General features: G+C 45.2%; 1 protein-coding gene across 3 annotated transcripts in view; it reads left to right on the top strand.

Moving 5' to 3' along the window:
• Window positions 1-23,089, top strand: part of TRAPPC9 (trafficking protein particle complex subunit 9) — a 420,270-nt gene that overhangs the window by 71,105 nt on the left and 326,076 nt on the right. For 2 of the 3 annotated variants that reach the window (XM_067558311.1, XM_067558313.1), the window contains exon 10: window positions 18,689-18,815. The exons of the other annotated variant lie outside the window; for it this stretch is intronic. In XM_067558311.1, the coding sequence (XP_067414412.1) occupies window positions 18,689-18,815 (127 nt within the window). The remainder of the gene's footprint in view (window positions 1-18,688; window positions 18,816-23,089) is intronic. 3 annotated transcript variants of the gene reach the window in all.

Here is a 23,089-nt window from a genome sequence, read left to right as displayed (position 1 = left end):
CTCAGAACAATTACCACCAGGAATCTGAGTTACTCCTTTATACAGTTTGGGCCTTGATCTGTTCCTCATGTAACAAGTGATCAGCAGATAAAGGTACCTCCTAAGCACAAAGCTTCAAAAAGCTGAGTTCTTGCATAACTGAGGGGATGTATTTGTCAAGGAAATTGCCATCTCTGTCACAGTAGTTTTTATGCAACAAAGACAGCTTTGTTTTAAAACCACTTACTACTGCAGCTCATAAGAGCCCCAGTCAAGGACTACAACCCTATTGTGCTCAGTGCTGTACAAACACAGAACACAAGACTGTCCTTGATGCTGTTATAGTTGGTTTTGGGCCAAGCCAAGTTATTTGGCTAAAATTCTCCATTGTCATATGGTGTACTATATGTGCATGTGTTTCAGGAAAAAAGTATCTGTTACTGAAGTTCACCTTTTACTGTGTTCATAAAACAATGGTAAAATGTTTTAATTAATTTATGAGTGAAAGTAAAAAAATGACTTAGCTGACACTGTTAATGTGCTGGAATGAAAGTGTATGCAACTTGTTTTTGCATAACTTTGTCTTTCTAATGGCAACTAGTTAATTATAATGGTGTAAAAGTAACAAAAATCTATTCTATCTTCGAGTGATTGCTCATATGCATTCCAATATAGGTGTGTGCGCGCCCCGTGCACAGATTCCCGGAACTTTTTCCCTAGCAAGCCCCGCATGGCCAGCTCAGGCGCCCCCTGGAGTGCCGCGCTCATATCGCGGTATAAAGGGCGCTGCTGGCACCGCGGGTCCCCAGTTCCTTCTTTCCGCCTGTGACGGTTGCTGGAACTATCGCCTCTTGCTGCGTGCAAGTAGCTCATTCACTAGTTGTTTGACTGTTTTTCAAAGTTGTTGTTTAGAGTGTTTATAGAGTTAGTTAGTTTATAGTTTAGTGTTAAGTCTGAACCCCGGACGGGGTTCCTCCTTCAGGAGTCATGCCGGGCTCCACTGGCTTTAAGAACTGTGTCTTGTGCACCAAAGCCTTTCCGATCAGTGACCCGCATGACCGTTGTCTCCGGTGCCTTGGGGAAGAACACCGTCGAGACAAGTGCAGAATCTGCAAGTCCTTTAAGCCTCGCACCCAAAAGGAGAGGGATGCGAGGCTAAAGGCAATACTTATGGAGTCGGCGCTCCGTCCAGCCTCTGAACCGTCCCGGTCTCCGTCGGCACTGAGTGTGTCGTCGGTGCGGAGCGCCCCCCACCGGCACCGCTTTCGGCACCGCAGAAGGCCTCCAAGGGTCCCAAGAAGTCGGCACGGCCCTCGGCCGCACCGGAGATCTCCCCCCGGCCCTCGCAGGGCGGCGGGAGCACGGAGACGCCCCAGTCACGGGCCGTAGAGGTTACTCCGGCACCGGGGTCTCCGCGCGGGTTGCCTCCCCCGACTCCTGGGGGTGGGGGAGTGCACCCGCAAGGGCCGTCGACGCCGGAGGCATTTACCGCGGCACGGGCCCTTATGGCCATGCCTATGCCTCCGTCCCCCCCTCGGCCGAGGGACAAGGGACCTGCGTCTCGAGGCAAACCCGCGCTGGGTGGTCTCGGTGGTTGGAGACGTTCCCAATCCAAGTCTCCTTCCAGACGGTCACGGAGGGTGGAGAGCGTCGGCTCCCCTCCGAGCTCCGACTCTAGGTCGCCGAGCGACTCGGCACCGCGGCACCGTGGGCGGTCCCGAGTCCGTCGCCGGAGCCGTGTGTCCAGCTCCAATGCCAGCAGGGACCGAAACTCGGGCTCGCACTCTTTGGCACGGAGCCCGTCTAGGCACCGCTCCCGGTCACTGTCGGTCTCGAAAGGCCCAAAGACACCGATGGCTCCAGCACCGATGGCTCCGGCACCGATGGTCCAGGCACCGTTAGGCCCGGCACCGATGATGGGCCCAGCACCGGTTGGCCTGACGCCGACATCGGGGCGACGGGACTCTCCTCTACGTCGCCGTCATCGGTACCGCTCTCGGTCCCGGGGAGGGAAGCGGTACCGCAAGTCCTCTCACCGCAGAGGCCGGTCGGCTACGTCGTCGTCATCATCCTCGTCTTCCTCGTATCGCCGGCACCGCCGACGTCGGCACCGGTCCGCGTCGTCCTCGCCCGACCGCTCCACGCGTCGGCAACATAGACGACGCACGGCGGGCTCTGGGGACAGGAAGGCTGTGCAGCTGCAGCAGCCTTCCCTGCAGGCCCCAGGGTGGACCCAAGGGCCTTGGCAGTGGCCGTACTGGGGGCCCTGGAATGCCACTATGCCCCAGGGCTCAGTGTCGCTGCAGTTGGCGGTGGCTCCCCCCGTACCTCCCGCACCTAAGGTTCAGGAGCAAGGGTCGGAGGATTCGGACCCAGGGGAGGGACCCTCCACTGCGCCCCTACCTTTCTCTTCCTCCTCATCGCCTGATGAGGCAGCAGCCAGGGATCGTAAGGGGCCCCTGTTTGACTTTAGGGCTCATCAAGACCTCCTAAAGAGAGCGGCTGAAAACTTAGGCATGGAGTTTAAGCTCATGTCCGAGGAGGAGGACCCCCTTTTGGGCCCTCGAGCTCTCTGGGACCCTCACGGGCCACCTTGCCAGTACATGACAATGTCATGAAGATAGCCAGGAAACCCTGGCAGACCCCGTCCTCTCTGCCCTCTACGTCCAAGGGGTGGAACGCAAGTATTATGTCCCCAAGGAACCATTTGAGTTCCTCTACAACCACCCGGCACCTTGCTCCCTGGTGGTCGATGCGGCCAACCAGAGGGACCGCCAGGGGAACCAGGGTAACACGCCCAAGGACAAGGAGGGTCGCAAGTTGGACTTATTTGGGAGGAAGGTTTACTCTACTGCGGCGCTGCAGTTTAGAGTAGCGAACCATCAGGCCCTGTTTGGGAAATATAATAAAAACTTGTGGGCCTCTATGCAGAGGTTTGCCTCCCAGCTGCCCCCGGACCAGGAGGCAGACTTTTCCACTATCCTCCAGGAAGGGGCGGCTGTGGCCACCGCTGCGCTGCAGTCGGCTAGTGACGCGGCGGACACAGCCAGCAGGGCTATGGCCTCGGCGATAGTGATGCGCCGCTGTTCATGGCTTCAGGCTTCTGGCCTCACCCAGGAGGTACAGCAGGCCATTCAGGACTTACCGTTTGATGGCCTGGGTCTGTTCTCGGAGAAGACAGACGACAAACTCCACGCACTCAAGGACTCTCGGGCCACCCTGAAGTCACTTGGGTTGTATACCCCTCAGGCCTCCAAACAGCAGTCCAGGCCTCAAGCCCAGAGGCAACCACCACCCCCGCCCAGGCCGGCTCCTCGCCCCGCCCAGCAGAGGAGGGGTCGTGAGCGCTACCGCGGTCCCAGCAGAGGAGGCCGCCAAGGGTCCTCTGCAGGGGCCAGCAGGGGCCTTCGAAAGGGGGTAATCCGAATAAACGTTTTTGACCCAGAACCGGAGGGTGGTACTCTTCCTTCTCTCTGGGATCTTGGCCGGCCGTTCGCAGATAGGCTTCGCCCTTTCCTTGCGGATTGGGAAGCCATTACTACGGACCGGTGGGTCCTGGAGGTGATTGCTAAGGGGTACTCCCTCCAGCTCACAGCTTTTCCCCCCAACACCCCTCCGCGGCTGTCCCCCATTGGGGATCCGGCCTCGGTTCAACTCCTTGTGCAGGAGATTGGGTCGCTCCTCACGTTGGGGGCAGTGGAGGAAGTCCCACTGGCCGAAGAGGGCAGGGGCTTTTATTCTAAGTATTTCTTAATCCCCAAGGCGAAGGGAGGCCTTAGGCCCATTCTGGACCTCCGTGGCCTAAATAGGTATATTAGGCGGGTTAAGTTTCGTATGGTCTCCCTCGCCACAATCATTCCGGTCCTTGACCCAGGGGATTGGTATGCCGCCCTTGACCTAAAGGATGCATACTTTCACATCTCGATATTACCGGCCCATAGGCGGTTTTTGAGGTTTGTGGTAGCGGGACGCCATTATCAGTTTTGGTCCCTACCCTTTGGGCTCTCCTCAGCACCTAGGGTCTTTACTAAGTGTATGGCTGTGGTGGTAGCCCACCTGCGCCGTAAAGGTGTTCAAATCTTCCCCTACCTGGATGACTGGTTAATCAGGGGGAGGTCGAGTTCCCATGTGAGACATAGTCTGTTCCTCACACGCGAATTGTGCACTAGACTGGGGCTGCTTATCAATGAGCAAAAGTCCACACTCACTCCGGTACAATGTATTGAGTTTATTGGAGCCAGGCTAGATGCGGTACAAGCCAGAGCCTTCCTCCCTCAAGCAAGATTTGAGGCGATGGCAGCCATCATATCTGATCTCCACTTGTCCCCCATGACGACAGCCAGGCACTGCCTGCAGCTGTTGGGACATATGGTGGCTTCTACATATGTGGTGAGACTGGCACGATTGAGGCTTAGACCTCTCCAGGCGTGGCTGGCTTCGGTGTATGTACCACACCGGCATTCTCTAACTAGAATGGTCCTGGTTCCCCCACAGGTGCTGTCATCCCTCGATTGGTGGAGGGACCCGAGGGAAGTGATGATGGGCGTCCCCTTCAGAGAGTTCATCCCATCTGTGACGCTCATCACAGACGCATCCGATCGGGGATGGGGAGCCCACATTTCTCACGATCAGGGCACCCAGGGGCTTTGGTCACTGGAGGAGAGAGCTCTGCACATCAACGTGCGCGAGCTCAGAGCGGTCCGATTGGCCTGCAAGGCCTTCCTCCACTTTCTCAGGGGCAGAGTGGTCCGATTCCTTACGGACAATACGGCAGCCATGTTCTACATGAACAGGCAAGGGGGGGCACGTTCCTCGGCACTCTGCCAGGAAGCCATTCACCTCTGGGACTTCGCGGTGAGGCACGGGTTTCATTTATCTGCCTCTCACCTCCCGGGGGTACGAAACAGCGAGGCAGACCGCCTCAGCAGATTTTTTTCTCCCCGCCACGAATGGTCCTTACACCAGGACATAGTGGCTTGCCTCTTCCAACGGTGGGGTACTCCCCGTCTGGACCTGTTCGCTACAGCGGAGAACAGGAAATGCCCGAGGTTTTGCTCGCTCAGGGATCGCGAGCTGGGCTCTCTGTCCGATGCCTTTTTGATTCCCTGGACAGGGGATTTAATGTATGCTTTTCCCCCTGTCCCGCTCCTGCCCCAAGTCCTCCTCAAAATCAAGAGGGACAGGGCGGACATTATCCTGATTGCCCCAGCGTGGCCGAGGCAGCATTGGTACAGCATGCTGCTCGACCTCTCCATCACCGAACCGATTCCGCTACCCAGACGGTGCGACCTGATCTCCTAGGACCATGGGAGATTGTTGCACCCCGACCTGGACTCCCTCCACCTCACCGCCTGGAGACTTTGTGGCTGACGGAGGGAGAGAGAGCCTGTTCCATGCAGGTTCAACAGGTCCTCCTGGGCAGCAGGAAGCCGTCCACGCAAGTAACATATAAAGCTAAGTGGCGGAGGTTTTCGGGGTGGGCAGAAGCGAGAGGGTTACACCCTAGCATCTCACCTATACAGGCCATCTTGGAGTACTTACTGCAGCTTAAACTGCAGGGCCTGGCTTTGGCCTCCCTCAAGGTCCACCTAGCAGCCATCTCGGCCTTCCACCAACCCATGGAGGGCCGCTCCCTGTTTTCTCACCCTATGTCGGTGAGGTTCCTTAAGGGGGTGGAGAGGACTTTCCCTCAGGTGCGGGACCCGGTGCCACCCTGGGACCTCAACTTGGTCCTTAACGGGCTGATGGGTCATCCATTCGAGCCCTTGGCTACATGCTCCCTTCTACTTTTGTCATGGAAGGTGGCCTTCCTAGTGGCTATCACCTCAGCCAGAAGGGTCTCCGAACTGAGGGCATTAACCTCGGAGCCCCCCTACACGGTTTTTTATAAGGATAAGGTCCGGCTGAGGCCTCACCCGGCTTTTATGCCTAAGGTGGTGTCTCAGTTCCACTGTAACCAGGACATTTTCCTCCCTGTGTTCTTTCCAAAACCTCATGGGTCGGAGGAGGAAAGGAGGGGGCATTCGCTGGACGTCAGGCGAGCCTTGGCCTTCTATCTCGAGAGGACCAAGCCTTTCCGGAAGTCGACACAGCTCTTCGTAGCTGTGGCGGATAGGATGAAGGGCTTGCCTGTCTCCACCCAGCGCATCTCCAAGTGGATTACTGCCTGCATTAAAGCATGCTATGAGCAGGCAAGAGTACCCCTCCCAGGGCCGGTGAGAGCACACTCCACTAGGGCCCAGGCCTCTTCTGCAGCCTTTCTAGAAAGGGTTCCCCTGCAGGACATCTGCAGGGCAGCGACCTGGTCGTCAGTCCATACGTTCACGTCGCATTACGCCATCGTGGAACAAGCGAGGGAGGACGCAGGGTTCGGCAGAGCCGTGCTGTCAAGAGCAGGTCACCGATAACTCCTACCCTCCTCCAAGGTACGGCTACGCAATCACCTATATTGGAATGCATATGAGCAATCACTCGAAGAGAGAAAACAAGGTTACTTACCAGTAACTGTTGTTCTTCGAGATGTGTTGCTCATATCCATTCCAAACCCACCCCCGTCCCCACTGTCGGAGTTGGCAGAAAGAAGGGACTGGGGACCCGCGGTGCCAGCAGCGCCCTTTATACCGCGATATGAGCGCGGCACTCCAGGGGGCGCCTGAGCTGGCCATGCGGGGCTTGCTAGGGAAAAAGTTCCGGGAATCTGTGCACGGGGCGCGCACACACCTATATTGGAATGGATATGAGCAACACATCTCGAAGAACAACAGTTACTGGTAAGTAACCTTGTTTTTTGGGATGCAGGCCCAATTCTTTAGTATAATTATTGTTAGAAAATATGTCGTGGCAACACAGTAGACTATATATTATTTTTTTGTAATGCTCTGTCATTAGTTGGGAAATGTTCTTAAATTTGTTTAAATTAAGCTTATTGCATCTCACAACGTCTTTGTTGTCAGTGTTATCAAAATTGTGTTGTAGAATAGTTTTTTGTGATCTATGAGGGTTCCTGACCAATTGGGGGAAATGCCAGACAAGTCTGATGTGAATGGTAGTGGTGTGATCTGACATGAGTATAGGAAGGAAGCAAGCAAAGAAGGGATATTGAGACAGGCTCAACAGTCAGAGAGGTGGATAATATAAATGATTTTCACATTTTCATTTATGATACATTGAGAAGTTGCATAGACTCACCTTGCCTGAGGGAAAAATTGGTTCTAGTTGTTGAGAAATTAGGTAGGCCACAGTCAGGAAAACAAATTTAGCAGTGGGAATGTATCTACTGCTTTATGTTATCCACTGATTTTGTATTTCTGGCAAGATTAGTTTATAAACAGATGCCATGTTCTATGTAGAGTTTTATACCATGCTCATCAGTGTAATGTCTGAGTTCCTTCCAGTAGTGTATTAAGCTACATGACTACACATGTCGTATGTTGTTTGTTCTCTCATCCTCTCCCCAGATGGAGAAGTATGTGCAGTGGAGTGTTCTGTTTTGGTAGTGTGTGTCTTTTTAAAATAAAAAAATAAATAAGTAAAAAGAACATAAGAGTGGCCATAATGGGTCAGACTAGTGGTCCATATAGCCCAGAGTCCTGTTTTATGACAGTGGCTGGTGCCAGATGCTTCAAAGGGAATGAACAAAACAGGGCACTTTGAGTGATCCATCCCCTTTACTGAGTGATCCATCCCATTGTTCAGGCCCAGCCTCTGACAGTCAGAGGTTTAAGGACACCCAGAGCATGGTTTACATCCATGACAATCTGGGCTAATGGCCATCGATGGACCTATCCTCCATGAAATTATCTAGCTTTTTTTTTTTTTTTAAACCAGTTATTCTTTTGGCTTTCACAACATCCCCTGGCAATGAGTTCCACAAGTTGACTGTGCATTTTGTAAAGTGCTTCCTTATGTTTGTTTTAAACTTGCTGCCTATTAATTTTATGGGGTGGCCCTGGGTTCTTGTGTTATATGAAGGGATGAATAACACTTTTTCTCCACACCAATCATAATTTTATAGACCTCTATCATAGCGCCCCTTCCTTGTCTGTTTTCCAAGATGAAAAGTCCCAGTATTATTAATCTCTCCTTATATGGAGGCTGTTCCATGCCCTTCATCATTTTTGTGCTTCTCTGTACTTTTCCAATTCTAATATACTTGTTTTGAGATTGGGTGACCAGAAGTGCTTGCAACATTCAAGGTGTGGGAGTACCATGGATATATATAGTGGCATTATGATATTTTCTATCTTATTAGCTCTCCCTTTCCTAATGGATCCTAACATTCTGTTAGCTTTTTTGACTGCCAGTGTACATTGAGCAGATATTTTCAGAAAACTATCCACGATGATTCCAAGATCTTTCTTGAGTGGTAACAGGTGATTTAGATCCCATCATTTTGTACGTATAGTTGGGATTGTTTTCCAGTGTGAATTACTTTGCATTTATCAACACTGAATTGCATCTGCCATTTTGTTGCCCGGTCACCCAGTTTTGTGAGATCCTTTTCTAACTCTTTGCAGTCAGCTTTGAACTTAACTATTTGGAGTAATTTTGTATTGTCTGCAAAGTTTGGTATCTCAGTGTTTACCTTCTTCTTCCCGATTATTTATGAATATGTGTAGCAGCACTGGTCCCTGCACAGATCCTTGGGGAGCCCATAATTTAGCTATCTCCACTGTGAAAACTGTCCATTTGTTCTTACCCTTTGTTTCCTATCTTTTAACCAGTTATTAATCCATGAGAGGACCGTCTCTTATCCCATGACTGCCTACGTGGCGTAAGAGCCTTTGGTGATGGACCTTGTCAAAGGCTTTCTGTAAATTCTAGTATGCTATATCTCCTGGATCACCTTTGTCCCCATTTGTTGACCCCCTAAAAAAATTCTAAGAGATATACCTGTTGCGATATGCTTGTTAGAGAAAGCAAAGTCAAAGGAATCTGTATTGCATGTGGAGTAGGAAGCAGTGAGGTTTGTGCTGTTCCTTAATTCCTGGGCAAGTTCATTCCACAATCCCAGACCGCTCCTGGAGACACCATTTGTCTCCTGCACAGACAAAATTTGCTCTTCTGATCTTTATTATTAATGGTTAACCTAGAAGATAGTCTAAAGATTTTTTTACCACTTAGTATTTTTGTTTGTTTTATTTTAGTGTACTGAGGATAAAAGTAGACTGTTGGGATATAACTGTGAGGATAATAGTACGAATCCATAAAAAAAAACATTTTTTTCTCTCCATTCTTAAATCCTCACAGTTATTTCCATTAATTATCATCAGTGGTATATGAAAATGGATAAAAAATGTGATTTAAAAATAATTTTTGTAATTTAAATTTTTTTTCTATTCTTTATTTACATGTTGCTAGTTCTTCACCTTATGGTATGAAATTGCTGAAGTGGGTGTTTTGGACTTTTCTTCAGTTTCCCAGTAGTTAGTAGAATTTCAGATTTCACATTAACTTTTTCTACTGAGAAATTTCACACTTAAATTGCTCATTCATGCTGAAAAGGACTGGTCCAAGGTCTCATTAAGACTCTGTGAGAGCAATGGCCTCTGTTGTATTTGCAGCCAACACTTTACTTTCCAATATATTGAACTTCTGCAAGTCAGGAAAATTGAAATTCTTTGAAGCTAAACTCTTGCATCAGGTTTGCAGTTCAAAGTCACTGGACTTTGTGTATATGTCATTTAGGTGCATATGATAGTTCCAGCATTGTGTGTAAATATGGGTGTAGGGGACTAATTTAGGAGACTGTATAAAAAAGTTCACAATAATGTTCTTAATGTGTTGAATGCCTATATGACTTTTCATTATTAACACTGATGGTTTTTTGAAGTGACAGAAAATTTTATGCCATTGAGACGTTTTTAACAAAAACGTAATTGTAACCATGGTGCTGCAAATACTTACCTACTTAAGTTAAGCACATAGGTAGTCCCACTTTTCATGTTAACGAAGTGACATCCATGCCTATATGGTTGCCTGGATCAGGGCATTAATTTTCATTTTATTTTTTCTATAGTAATTTTTTAAAATTCAAATGAGGTACTCAACCCAATATTGTCTTTTAAAAAGCATTTATAATTTAGTTCATTACAACTTTAGTTTAAAATTTATTAGCGCACACATTTTCTAATTAGTTTTACAAAATTGTTTGATCTAAATCAATTATTTAAAAAAAAAACAAAAAAACAAAACTCTGGAGATTTAAACATTGATTTCCTGTACCCTAGGGCACTTTAAGATGATTTGCTAATCTCCTTAATACCTTAACTTGCATTACATTGGGAATGACTGATTTCATGGTGAGTCCCACACTCAGTATCTATCTCCTCTAACTGCAATTACTGTATGCATCTTCCTGTAATTAGAATCTGAGGTAGTGGTAGCACACTCATTATGGAGTGGCATATTTTGAGATTTTAATGGTGTGCTGGACTTGTAAGCCAGCTCTTATTACAAGGTGAGCCCTACCTGAGATGAATCCAGGGATTCAAATTTAAAAGGCAGCAGGAAATTGAAGAGGTAGTTTGGTAGAGAGAAGTAGTGGGGGCTGCCAGAAGCAAGGATCCTGGAAGTAAGCTGAGGGGGAAGTCCAGGAAACAGGAGACTGTGTGAAGTGGAAACTGATGAAAGACTTTGTTTGTTTTGGGATGTTTCTTTTGAGTTCTGTTTTTGACAAACTCTGATGTCAGCCTAGTGAAGAGTGATTAAAGGATTTGGGGCTGAGAAGGGGACTGGAAACTGAGTGAGTTCTTAAAGGGGAACTGTAGGCAGATGATGGCCACAGAGCTACATGTCCACTCTGTGGTCATTCTTTTTAACTATTTCATTATTCTTCCCATTTCAATATCAACAGTATTTTTATAAGGCTCCTCACTTGCTTATTATTTAGCTTTCTTTATTTTCCTGTTGAAGATGACTTTTAAAATGTTCAGTATGAATAGTCTTAATTATTAGGAGAAACACCACTCTAGCGTGCCCCCATCAAGCTTCTTTCCCCAAAAAATAAACAAAATAATTTGTACTGTTTCCAGGATAGGTTTATTTAATTTGTAGTGGGGATAACTTAATTAGATTAAACACTTCAAGGCAGAATGGTCTCTGTATAGTGCCTAGCACAGTGGGGCCTTAATACCCGATTGAGATCTCCTAGATGTTACTGCAATGCAAAGAATATTTTGACAGACTAGTAATTTGGGGATTGATCAGTTCCCTTCACTTTCCAAATGGATCATGGGGAAAGGCATAGTAAGTTGAAGATATATGTGAAATTCCTTTCAAGTGGTATAAATATGCCTAAATTGTACTCTTTTTAGGCAATATGCTTCAAAATAATGAAAACAATTTTTTGATGTGGACTAATATGACCAGTTAACTCTTTTGGGAAAACTTAGGAGAAAATTCTATGTAGAACTGGTATCTCGATATATTTTGTGTATTTCTTATAAGTTACTTGGGTATGTTAAAGGAAATTGATATGTTTATGTAAAATACTATCTTCTGTAGTTTAAGCCGTTTCTGGTGTTGGGTTCTTGTTTCCTTGTGACATCACAAAAATTTTCTGTGGAATTTAATAGAGGATTATTTAACTACGGAAGAATCAACAGGGACAAATATCGGTTAAGTAAAAAAGGTCCTTTTTATCCAAATATAAATAATAGAAAATAAATATAGATACTGTTTCTGGATTTATTGGAAGATTTTTTTTTTCAGAATTCTGTATGATGCATCTCAAATGATCTTTAAACAGAGTTTGAAAAGTAAGCAAAATCTGACACCTTCTCTGCCCTTTCCTCTTTCTAGTTTTATTCCCAGGTACATTTAGGAAAAAGTTCATTTTCTTATCTTTTAGATGGTTGGCATATTATCTTAAGTGTTTGTTGTTCAGAATCTTGGTAATGCATTCTTCTTTTCAACTTCCAATCTCTGAATGTATTCTTCAGAAGGCAGCATTTTTTCTTATAATTTTTCTTTCCCTTTCTTTTACCTCTCTTCCTCTCCTTTGAGATCTCTCTTCTAGAAACAAAATGATAAATCAGGATCCAAGTTACTAATAGAACATGTGTGGAGTTTTAAAAAAGGACTATTACATTATACATCAAAATAATGGAAAATCATATCCTTTTCCTACCATATTCACCAAGTCCTGATTTTAGGCCTTTTTCTATGTTTTTAATGCAAGAGTTGTTACATAGGGAATACAGCTCTATGTACTGTTTCAGTGTTAATGATAGCATCTGCTATTACAGGAGAAATACAGAATCTTGCATTCAGGTCCTTAATGGTGAACCAAATAGTTGTTTGCAAACCCAAAATTTGTTTTGAAATGGCTGTAATACTTAAGTGTGAAAATAACTGAACAGTATGGTTAGCTACATTTAAAGAGTTCATATGACACATCATTGCTATAATATACTCTGTATACAAAATAAGTCATCCAAATTATTTAACTTAAGTTTGTGTCAATTAACATTGATTTGATACTTGATATTTAAGTTACCTGCTTTTATGCTTTGTTAATCAAACAAAAAACAGAAGTAAAACTTGATCTCATTGGCTGCTTTCAAATTAGGACCATTTATAATTTTAAAAATAAATTCACTATAGTTTTAACACAAAGTATCAATGAAACCGATGACCCGTTTCTTTGTCTATGTGGATGTTGTAATTGACTACTGATCTATAGCGATAGTTTACTCTGAGCATCATTCTGTGAACAGATTAAATAAATTGTTCTTGAAGTTATTGATCCTGTATGTGTTGACTTAGTAGATGAGTTGTAATAATTGCTCTGACTGTTTTGAAAAAGGGGAAAACCAGCATAGAAAACTACATATAAATTGAAGTTTGAAAAATTATGATGTATGTACAGCAAAAATGTTGGGAATTTCTCTAGTAAGCAATTAATTAGTCGACTTATTTTACTAATCATTACTACTGGTATGGTTTTTACTTTGCAAACTTTTATTTAGGTAGGAATTAATCAGAATGCAGTTGATGCTGTGTGTTAATATGACACATCTTTTAGTTTATGCAGTGAGGCTTCTGGTGCATCTGCTGTATAAGGACTTTAAAAAAGCAAATGAAATTAAATAAAAATGTTGGTATTCCAGTATCGTCATGGGTTTGACCATATGTGCTAAAGCAAGTAAAATCTAAGTTCTTCTTCCAGGAGTTTCCCTGTGGGTGCTCCACTTTAGGTGTTGGTGTGTCCCTGTGCCTTTGATTGGAGAATTTCAGCAGCAGTGCTTGTCTGGGTCACACATGTTCTTTCCGTCTCGTGCCGTTGTCAGCCCCATCTAGCACCACGTGACCAGGCCCCCCTCATTTCCTTCTCAACTGTCCTCTGCCTGAGATGGAGCTCCCAGCAGTATTAAGACTTAGAGCTATACTTAGGCTATATATACACTGACGGCGGCAAATTCGCTGCTGTCAGATCGATTTTTTTCCGGTTCTATTGAGCAGCAGTGAAGACACGTTCAATTGATCCGGAAGTTGATGTAATAAAACCACCTCCCCAAAAAGCAGAGTACTGCGTCGATGGGAACGCATTTCCTGTCGGTGAAGCACAGTGGAAATATAGGGATGAACCACTATAATTTGTGCCATGCCAGTTCACTGGGCCTCAAGCACTGCCTTTCCTGCTGAGAGGCGATCCTGGTCTCGGATGGACACTCTGTGTGTCCAGTACCTGGGAGGGAGACACGTTCCTCAAAAGTGCTCTGACTACACCAACCTAAAGCCTCACTCCAGGAAGAATAAAGACCTACCTCTCAAACTTATAGTAATGGAGATGTCTCTGCACCTGGCATCTGATCCTGGTCTGCAGGCCTCTTCTGGACAGTGGTCTCCAGTGACTTCACCTGCCTCACATTGGAAGGCTCACTTTTCCAAAAAGGTAGAGAGGAAAAGAGCTTTGATTTCTCCCCTCAAGAAGCTGCCAGAAATGAAGCAGTCTTTGGCCTGCTCTACATCCTCTGTATCGACTGCACCGCAGCTGAGTATTTACGAGGCACGGGATTCTCTGGTACCACGCGTACAGTGAAAGCTAATGATCCCAAGTGGTCAGGCTTGGCGTCGAGGGGCAAACAGAAAACTATCTCTTCTCTACAGCCCTGACATTGCTGCCTAAAGGTGAGGCACTGAGATGCTCCACACAGGCTATGGCATCACCTCCTGTCCCAATAGCACAAACCTCTCAGTTGTCGGCACTGTCAGCCGCGACTACAACAGCATTGTCGGTATCGACCATCTTGGTACCAAAACAGTTGGCATTACACCTTTTCCTACATCATGTGGACCTGCATGTTTGATTGATGCTGGAATCCTCTTTTGCAGTGATGTTTCTCTGACATGCACAGCATTGTGTCAACCCACGAGGAAGGAGATACTGAATAGGAGGGTGTCTTTTTTCATCTCATCATTCCTCTCCCATCCAACCTACTACAGCATTGGATCCACCTGAGCAGCCTAAAGCTCATCACAGAGCTGACAAGAGACCTGGTATGGCCCCCCAGTGGATGCCATTGCCTATGCCATTCCCCACTCAGTGGTCTAATGGGACCCTGGGGTCATACAGGAGTCAGTACCCCAGATTCCCATGCCCATACAAGGAGAGGGTTAGATCTCTCCCACCACCCATAGTAACTGCACCTTCAGAGCCTCCTGAGGAGCAATTTGAAGAATAAGAGGAGGTCATGGAACAGGACATGACACCAGTAACCAATATTTCTTCTTTGTCCCTGGAGGAGGCCATAATGCCACCACCATACACAACGGTGGACCTAGGTGTGTCCTGTATGCCTCACAACAGAGGCGCTACGAAACACAGACAGAAGTCTCCAAAGTGTCGCTAGTCTCCAACTCAGTCATCGACATCTCACCAACCCTCTTCAAAACAACAATATTGAGGGTTTGGTCAAGGGCCTGAGAGACCTCCCCCATTCTTCAGTGCTGATACCATCACTAACCATCTCCTGTTTTGGATAGTGTTGGCCCCTTTCCACCCAGCATGCCAATCCATCACCATGGACAAATGGGTTCTAGAAATCCATTCAGGCTATACGATACCATTCATATCCATTCTCCCAACTCACTCTCCCTCCTGTTCCCTCTTCATGGAGGATGTCCCCTCTCACAAACACCTATGGCAAGAAGTAAACCATCTCCTACATCTGGATGCCGTGGAACCAGTACCATAACAACACAGAGTGAAGGGAGGAATCCCACTACTTCTAAGCCTCAGGTAACTCAACAAATTCACAAGGGTCCAATGATTTAGGATGGTCACATGACCAACAATAATACTAGCACTGGAACAGGGGAACTGGTTGTCAGCCCTCGACCTCCAAGACGCCTGTTTTCACATAATTATACATCCCGCGCACAGGAGTTCCTAAGGTATACTCTGGGGATGGAACATTATCAATACAAAGTTTGCCCTTTGGCCTTTATACAGCAGCATGCATGTTTTCCAAAGTTTTTGTGGTAGTGATAGCACACCTCCGCAAACAGGGTGTGACAGTTTTTCCCTGCATGGACGATTGCTTGTTAAAAGCACCCACCTGGACAGATGTCATAAACATTACACACAGGGCAAATCACCCTCTTCTTGCATCTGGGATTATAATTAAACATACAAAATCATCACTGACACCCGTGCAGAAGCTGGACTTCATCAGGGCGCAGCGTGATGCTCTAGAAACTAAAGCGTCACTACCACCAACCAGATTCCTCAGTATAGTCAATCTGATCTCCACTGTACTGAGCAGTCCACAGATATTGGCACGGACCTGCCTGTAACCATAAGGCTATTTGGCAGCCACCACATTCATGATACAACATGTGTGTCTTCAAATGCTCTGCCTTGAGGGCTGCTTAAGAACTGTATATATACCACAGAAACACTGCCTAAACAGATGCCTTGTAATGCTGATCAAAGTCAAGGACTTGCTAGACTGGTGGATGCAACCCAATGTTATGTGTATAGGAGTCTTTTACACAAACTCCACCTTCAAAGATTCTTACAACAGATGCCTCCTTGATGGGCTGGAGAGCTCATCTACAGGATCACACAATTCAGGGAAGATGGTCTCCCCCTGAGACAATTACACACAAATCTCCTGGAACTGTGTGCAGTTCACAATATATGCTTGCACTTTCTGCCATTGATCACGAATTAGACCATATAGGTCATGACGGACAGCATTGCCTGCATGTTCTATATAAACCAACAGGGAGGAACAAGGTCGCACTACCTATGAACTGAAGCCATGAAACTATAGAACTGATGTATCTGACACAATGTCAACATATCAGCCTCGTATCTCCCAGGATGCCAAAACAGCATGGCGGATACATTAAGCAGGGAATTCTTTCAGGACTACAAGTGGGAGCTAAACAACATGAGCATATTCACACATTGGGATAATCCATCTGTAGATCTCTTCGTGACCTATCAGAATTACAGATGCCTGCAGTTTTGCTCAAGAGCAGTGTTGGGCTCCCGATCCTTGGGTGATGCCTTTCTTCTCAAATGGGACATGCCTCTGCTGTGTGTGTTTTCCCCATCCCCCTGCTATCAAGAGTAATACACAAAATAAGAGATGACAAGGCCAAAGTCATTCTGATAGCCCTCATGTGGCCAAGACAAACTTGGTATTCGTATCTGTTGAGATTCCTGGTATGTGCACCACGCATTCTTCCACTCTTGCTGAAATTTCTATCGCAAAATGCCATTTACCACCCAAACCTGGAGAGGCTTCACCTGAGAGCATGGCTCCTGTATGGCTCCAGCATGACAAATTGACCTGCTTGGAACAGGTGAAAGATGTTTTAGTGAACAGTAGGCGGACAACCACACATAATACTTACCTGCACGAATGGAAGAGATTTGCCATCTGGTGCCAAAACAAACTAGCCAGGCCTGTTACCCTGCCCCCTTATTGATGATTTTAGAATACATGCTAGAACTAAAGAACTCCACCCTATCCCTTAGCTTGCTTACATTATACCTCACCACTATTACTGCTTTTCACCACAAGGTGGACGGGGTGTTGATATTTGCCCATCCTGATCACCACATTTTTTCTTAGGGGTATCAGAGGCATCTACTCTGAAATACGAGTACTCACCTAACCTTGGGACTTGAACTTGGTACTATGCTGCCTTACCAGAGCCCCATTCAAACCATTAGCAACATGCCTGCTAACTCATCTGTCAATGAAGGTGGCATTCTTAGTTGCTATTACATCTGCCTGACAAATGGGAGAGTTAGGTACTCTCATGGTGCACCCACCAGCTGTCATCTTTTTCAAGGACAGAGTCACCCTAAGACTTCATCCAGAATTTTTACCTAAAGTACTCTCTTCATTCCACTTGACCCCACAAATCCATCTTCCCTTGTTCTTCCCCCAACCTCATGGGAGCAAACAGGAATCGATATTATGTACGGTGGACGTCAGACATGCACTAGCGTTCTATCTTGAGAGAACCAAAACCTTCAGAAAGTCAGAGACTTTTTATTTCAACTTGGGCACAATCTAAAGGTTTCACCTTTTCCAAGCAGAGACTGTCCAAATGGATTTCTGGGTGTATTCACCTGTGTTACCAACAGCAGGATATACAACCCCCACCAGAGATTCGAACCCACTCTACCAGGTCATTATCAATCTCTGTAGCTTTTCTCAACAACATACTGATCGTGGCCACCAGGGCATCCACACACGTTTACAAAAACACTGTGATAGATCAGATGTCGGGATTGGTTTCATTGGTAGGATTTATTGTACTGTCATCGATTACCCACGCAACTCCTAAGCCCCTTTTGCCCACTGAGGGGGACTGCGTGACAGTCATCTGAAGTGGAGCACCCACAGGAACATTCCTCAAAGAAGAGAAGGTTACTTACTCTGTGCAGTAATTGAGGTTGTTCGAGATGCTGTCCCTGTGGGTAGAGCACTGCGTGGATACAAAAATGTGGATCCGCATCTCATCCATATCTGCCAGAATAAATTTGTATCCGACCCGCGATCCACATTCTGTCTTTTGTGTGTATCTGCATTTGCACCTGCACCAGCCCTGTGGCCTCCAGTCAACTGTTTGGTGGCCAGCTCCCTGACGCTGATCAGCTATTTGGCCTGGGCCTCCGCCAAACAGCTGATCAGCAGCCAGTCCCAGAAATCACGGAGGTCCTGGAAAGTCACGGAATCTCTGAGCTCCGTGACCAAATTGCATCCTTAGCTATGAGCTGCAGACAACTGCTTCCCCATCTTTGAGATCCTCATTTGATCCACCAGCCACAAAAAGTGGTCTGTGAATATAAAGCAGATACCTGCGGATTTGCTGGGCTCAACCTGTGGATGCTCCACTACCCACCCTCATCCCCTTGATTTCAGAGTTCAATCTATGGACGCAGGGTGGAGAAGTAACTGAGTGGGGTTTGGTCATGTGGTCCTAGATAGGAACTAACAACGTCGTGAGATGGGGAGAGCACATGCTCAACCCAGACGAGCACTGCCGCTGAAATTCTCCAAACAAAGGTGTAGGGACACACCAACACCTGAAGTGGAGCACCGACAGGGACACCATCTCAAAGAACCTTAGTTTACTGCACAGGGTGAGTAATCTTCTCTTAAGATAACTTCATTGTTAACTCAACCTGTTTTGCTTAGGTGTTGCAACTCAATTGAGATCTCTTATTCTCCTTCAGAAAAGAAAGATGTAACACAAAGCTTAGAAAACTACACATCAAAATGTCCTGGCACAATGGAGTTCATCACACTTCCAGAAGGTTTGAGATTACCCCCAGTGCCATTCACCAAGCTACCTATTGTAAGGTAAGACTATATAAAGTGGTGCGTTGCATATGTCTATATTTAACATTTAAAATTGATCTTGTACTAACGAAAATTAGACTAAATAGACATCAAATCTTATCAACTTGCATAATTTGTTCTCCAGAGTGATAGTAAACCTGTTAAATTTGGTTTTCTGAGATAAAATTACAGAAGCATAAGTTCTCTGTTCCCTTAGAATGGTTGGGCCAAACTGGACTCTTTAAGTGATGCAAAATTTTCCTTTGTCTTTAAATTATATCAGCATCTTCTGAAAATCAAAGTTAAAAAATAACCATTTACCCAACAAAAGAGTTACACGTTAAATTGGGATTGTTGATTTGCAATAGGAGTTGGTTGCCTAAGTCTCTTAGGCCCCTTCATATGTGTCAGCCCACATTATTTATATATGTCTTGCATTATTCAAACAAAATTATTGCATTAAATAATTTGCCATCTAATGTAAATAGAAAGAGAGTATGGAGGTATTGGAGTGGGAGCAAATAGTCATTGGAGAGCAATAATGGAAAAGAAGGCAAAGGAAGATCTTGATATTTCTAACAATGAATTTATTCAGGGATGGCAAATGCTGACGAAAAAAAATACAATAGATACAACTGTGAAGAAGGCCCAAAGTAGACTCCAGTTCACCATGGAGTGTCATTGTGAATTTCAATATGCAGGACTCTTGGCACCAAGAAAAGAGAGTAGTAATATAACAAGTAAAGTAAAAACTAATGAGAATAATTTTAAAAAGAAAATTGTTTTATACAGAATAAAAACACAATCTTTTTAGTCTAGTTGGTTTATGTAACTATTTCACTACTGTTACCATCATTTTTCCGTCCTATTGTTTGTTATACTTGTTGAATCTTACCTTCAATTAGTAAGTCTTCTGGGATGAGAGACCATGTTTAACTGTTTTTCTAAAGTATCTAGTGCAGTGGGTCCCCATTCTGTTGTGGCTTTTTAGCTCTACCATAATGTAAATATCTAAAGGAGTTTTCCAGCATAATGTGAAAAATAATTACCTAATTTGAATAAATTGTGCTTGGCATCATAAACTTGATAGTTACGTTCTAAAATACCAGGCTATTTATCCTCTTCTGAAATTCTTATTTAAGATAGCTTCAGAAATCCCTGTTTATAAAACATCACTTTCATCAACTAAGCGTCAAGTATGCCACTTTTAAGAATGTAAATTAAATGAGGAAAAATATTTGCAAAAACCCTTTCTAATACTTGAAATAAGTGATTGATAAATAAGTTAATTTAGTTAATGATCCCCAGGGGGAGTTTATTTATTTAGGTAAAACAAATAATTATTTTGAGCAAGGGTTGTTGGTATAGAAGAAAACACAACCAGCTTTTTTCTTAATGAAATTGCCTCTGCAGATCTTCATTCTAGGAATTGTGAACTATGGCTCACAGGTAATGGAAACACTGAGTTACAAACCATTATGATGGACCTAAAGTTAGACTTCAGATCTGAATGTTCCAAACATCAGTAAGAGAACACTTCTATTTAGCTGTCCATGATTCCTTTCTCCTTGCCTGTGAAAAATGGTCATGGAACCATTCTCCTTAGTTGTCATCCTTTTTCTTCACAAATTGTAGTTTAAATGAACTGTTACTATGATTAGTTGTGGAGTAAGTAGTTCATGATAGAATTTAGGTTATTTTTTTTTACTATTGAGTAGTATTTGGTTGGCATTGGAATAAAAATCAAGGACCTTGCCTTTGAAGAATTCCATCTTTTCAACCAAAAGACAGATGAGTCCTTATGTACATTGAAGGACTCTAGGGCTACCCTCCGCTCTTAGGACATATGAACTCCTGCCCCAAAATGAAAGTTAAACCGCCCGTCATTTACACATAGGTACGGGTCTCCCCAGTTCTATCACCGGAGACTATACAAATCTCTGCAAAAACGCCAGAAAACTCAGAGATCTCGAGGTGTCTCACCCCCTCCAGCTCCTGCTGGCTTCCTCATCACAAACCCAACCTCAGGCCGAGGTAGTTTTGACGTGAGCTCGGGAGCTGCCAATCACAGAGCTTAACATCTTGTTGACCCCTCTCTTCCTTTTGGGGTGTGCTTAGCACTCTTTTACCAAGTCTGGGATGCAATAATAGTGGACAAATGGGTGGTGAATGTCATCTGCCATGGCTATGTGATCAAATTTGTCACTCTGTCTCCTCCAAAAAAACCCTTTCCATCCGTCTTGGGGACCACTCTCATGACAGTAATCCTCATCCAGGAGGTGAATCCCTTATTACAATGGGGAGCAATAGAATGTGTTTCTCTACAATATCAAGGAACAGGATTCAACTCAATTTACTTCGTAATCCCCAAGAAGAAAGGTGGTTGGGGACCAATCCTCAACCTCTGCTACCTCAATCGCTTCATCCGCATCTCAAATTTTGCATGGTCACAATGGCAGCGATAATTTCATCCCTAGAAAAAGGCATGTATTTCATGGTGCTCCATATGAAGGATGCTTACTTCCATGTTGACATTCATCTTGCCCAAAACCTTTTTCTCAGATTTATGGTGGGTGCCAACCATTTCCAATATGGGGCACTTCCCTTCGGACTAGCTACCACTCCCAGAGTCTCCACTGAAATATTTTCTGTAGTGGCAGCTCATATCAGGTGTTATACTCTTCTTTTTCTATACCTTGATGACTGGCCTCTTGCAGCCAAGTCCTGTCAAGAAGCCCTGGCATCAACCTCCATGTTACTCAACCTTCTCCTTTTGCTGGAGTTAGCATCAACATCGAGAAATTGATCCTCAACCTTACTGTGACACACTGTACCTCAAAGTAGCATCCTCTAACCCCCATATTCATCATACATTTATAGTTATGATAGTTCATTTAAAGCATGCCATGTAAGATATCATATGACAGGTTATATTCTGTTGAAATCCATTTGTTGAAATAAGTATATTGTTATTGTGTATGAAGTTGAGATTTTGCTGTATGGTTGTTACTGAAATATGTTGAGAGTTTGGGAGTTGCTAGTTCTCTACTGACAAAGAAGGTGACCCAGGCAGGCATTAAACGACCATTAATCAGCAGGGGAGTTGTAAACGAGGGACCACACCAGGGGGATTGCTCAACTCTGTGACTCAGCAAGGCTTACCAGGACATGTCTGGGCTAGTATTTTCCATGCATATGGACTGGGGGTATAAAATAAGGGACAATGACACCATGCAATGACCTCTATCCTTCCCCACCTAGACTGAAGTCAACAGAAATGCTGAGAAGACAAAGACTTGAACTGAGGAGACTGGTCCCAGGCTGAGAAGGAAAGTCAGCCTGTATATTAAGGACTGTAACCTACCTGCAACATCCAGTTGCAACAATCAGACCCCCGAGACCTCGCTCCTGCTCTGTCTGCTCAATCTGCAACAACCAGACCCCTGAGGCCCTGTCCCCATCGCTCGATCCTCTTCCCTTCCTCTCCTAGTCGCTTGCTGGATGGTCTGTAGGAGTCTGCCAGCAGGTATAAGGCAGCCCTGGCTGAGCAGGGGCTGGCATGGGTTAATGATCTGGCACCTCCCCCTGCTGTCCGGTAACTGGACTTTCGGTTTGGGTGCCATTTAATTTTGCCAGGTCCCTGGAAACCCTAACTGGCACTTGCACACAGAAGCCAAAAACCAGCCAAACTGTCAGTATAAAACCCAGACAGGTGGCAACCCTAAGCGGGGTGAGAAAAACTGTTTGATCCAAATATTGCTTAGTCTAATAAGATTTAGCATTTAGACTGCATGCTTGCTTTTTATTTTCTTGGGTAACTATCTCTGACCTTTATGCCTACCACTTATAATCACTTAAAATCTATTTGTAGTTAACTAACTTGTTTTAATGTTTTATCCTTACCAGTGAGTTTGTCTGAAGTGCTTGGGAAATCTACCCCACTTTGACCCATTGGCATCTTCCTCCATGTTTCTTCATGCCATGAAAGTCTCCTTCCTGTCGCTTCAGCAAGAAGAGTTGGGAAACTTGGTGCTATGATGGTGGATCCACTGTTCACAGTATTCCACAAGGAGAATGTCTCCTTATGTCTGCACCCTAAATTTCTACCTAAGGTGGTATCCCACTTTCACATTAACCTGGCTATTTCCTTACTTGTTTTCTTCCTGAAACCACATGCCTCTGCAGAAGAACAGTGACTTGATTCTCTTGATGTCCAACATGTCGTGGCCTTCTACCTGCATAGAATGAAACCTATCAGGAAATTCCTTAGACTGCTCATTTCAGTAGCGGAGACA

Source organism: Emydura macquarii, unplaced genomic scaffold (genome assembly GCF_026122565.2).
Source record: "Emydura macquarii macquarii isolate MOO-44397 ecotype Brisbane River unplaced genomic scaffold, CSIRO-AGI_Emac_v2 contig_1947, whole genome shotgun sequence".
Classification (NCBI taxonomy): domain Eukaryota; kingdom Metazoa; phylum Chordata; order Testudines; family Chelidae; genus Emydura; species Emydura macquarii.
This window is presented reverse-complemented; position numbering and strand designations above follow the sequence as displayed.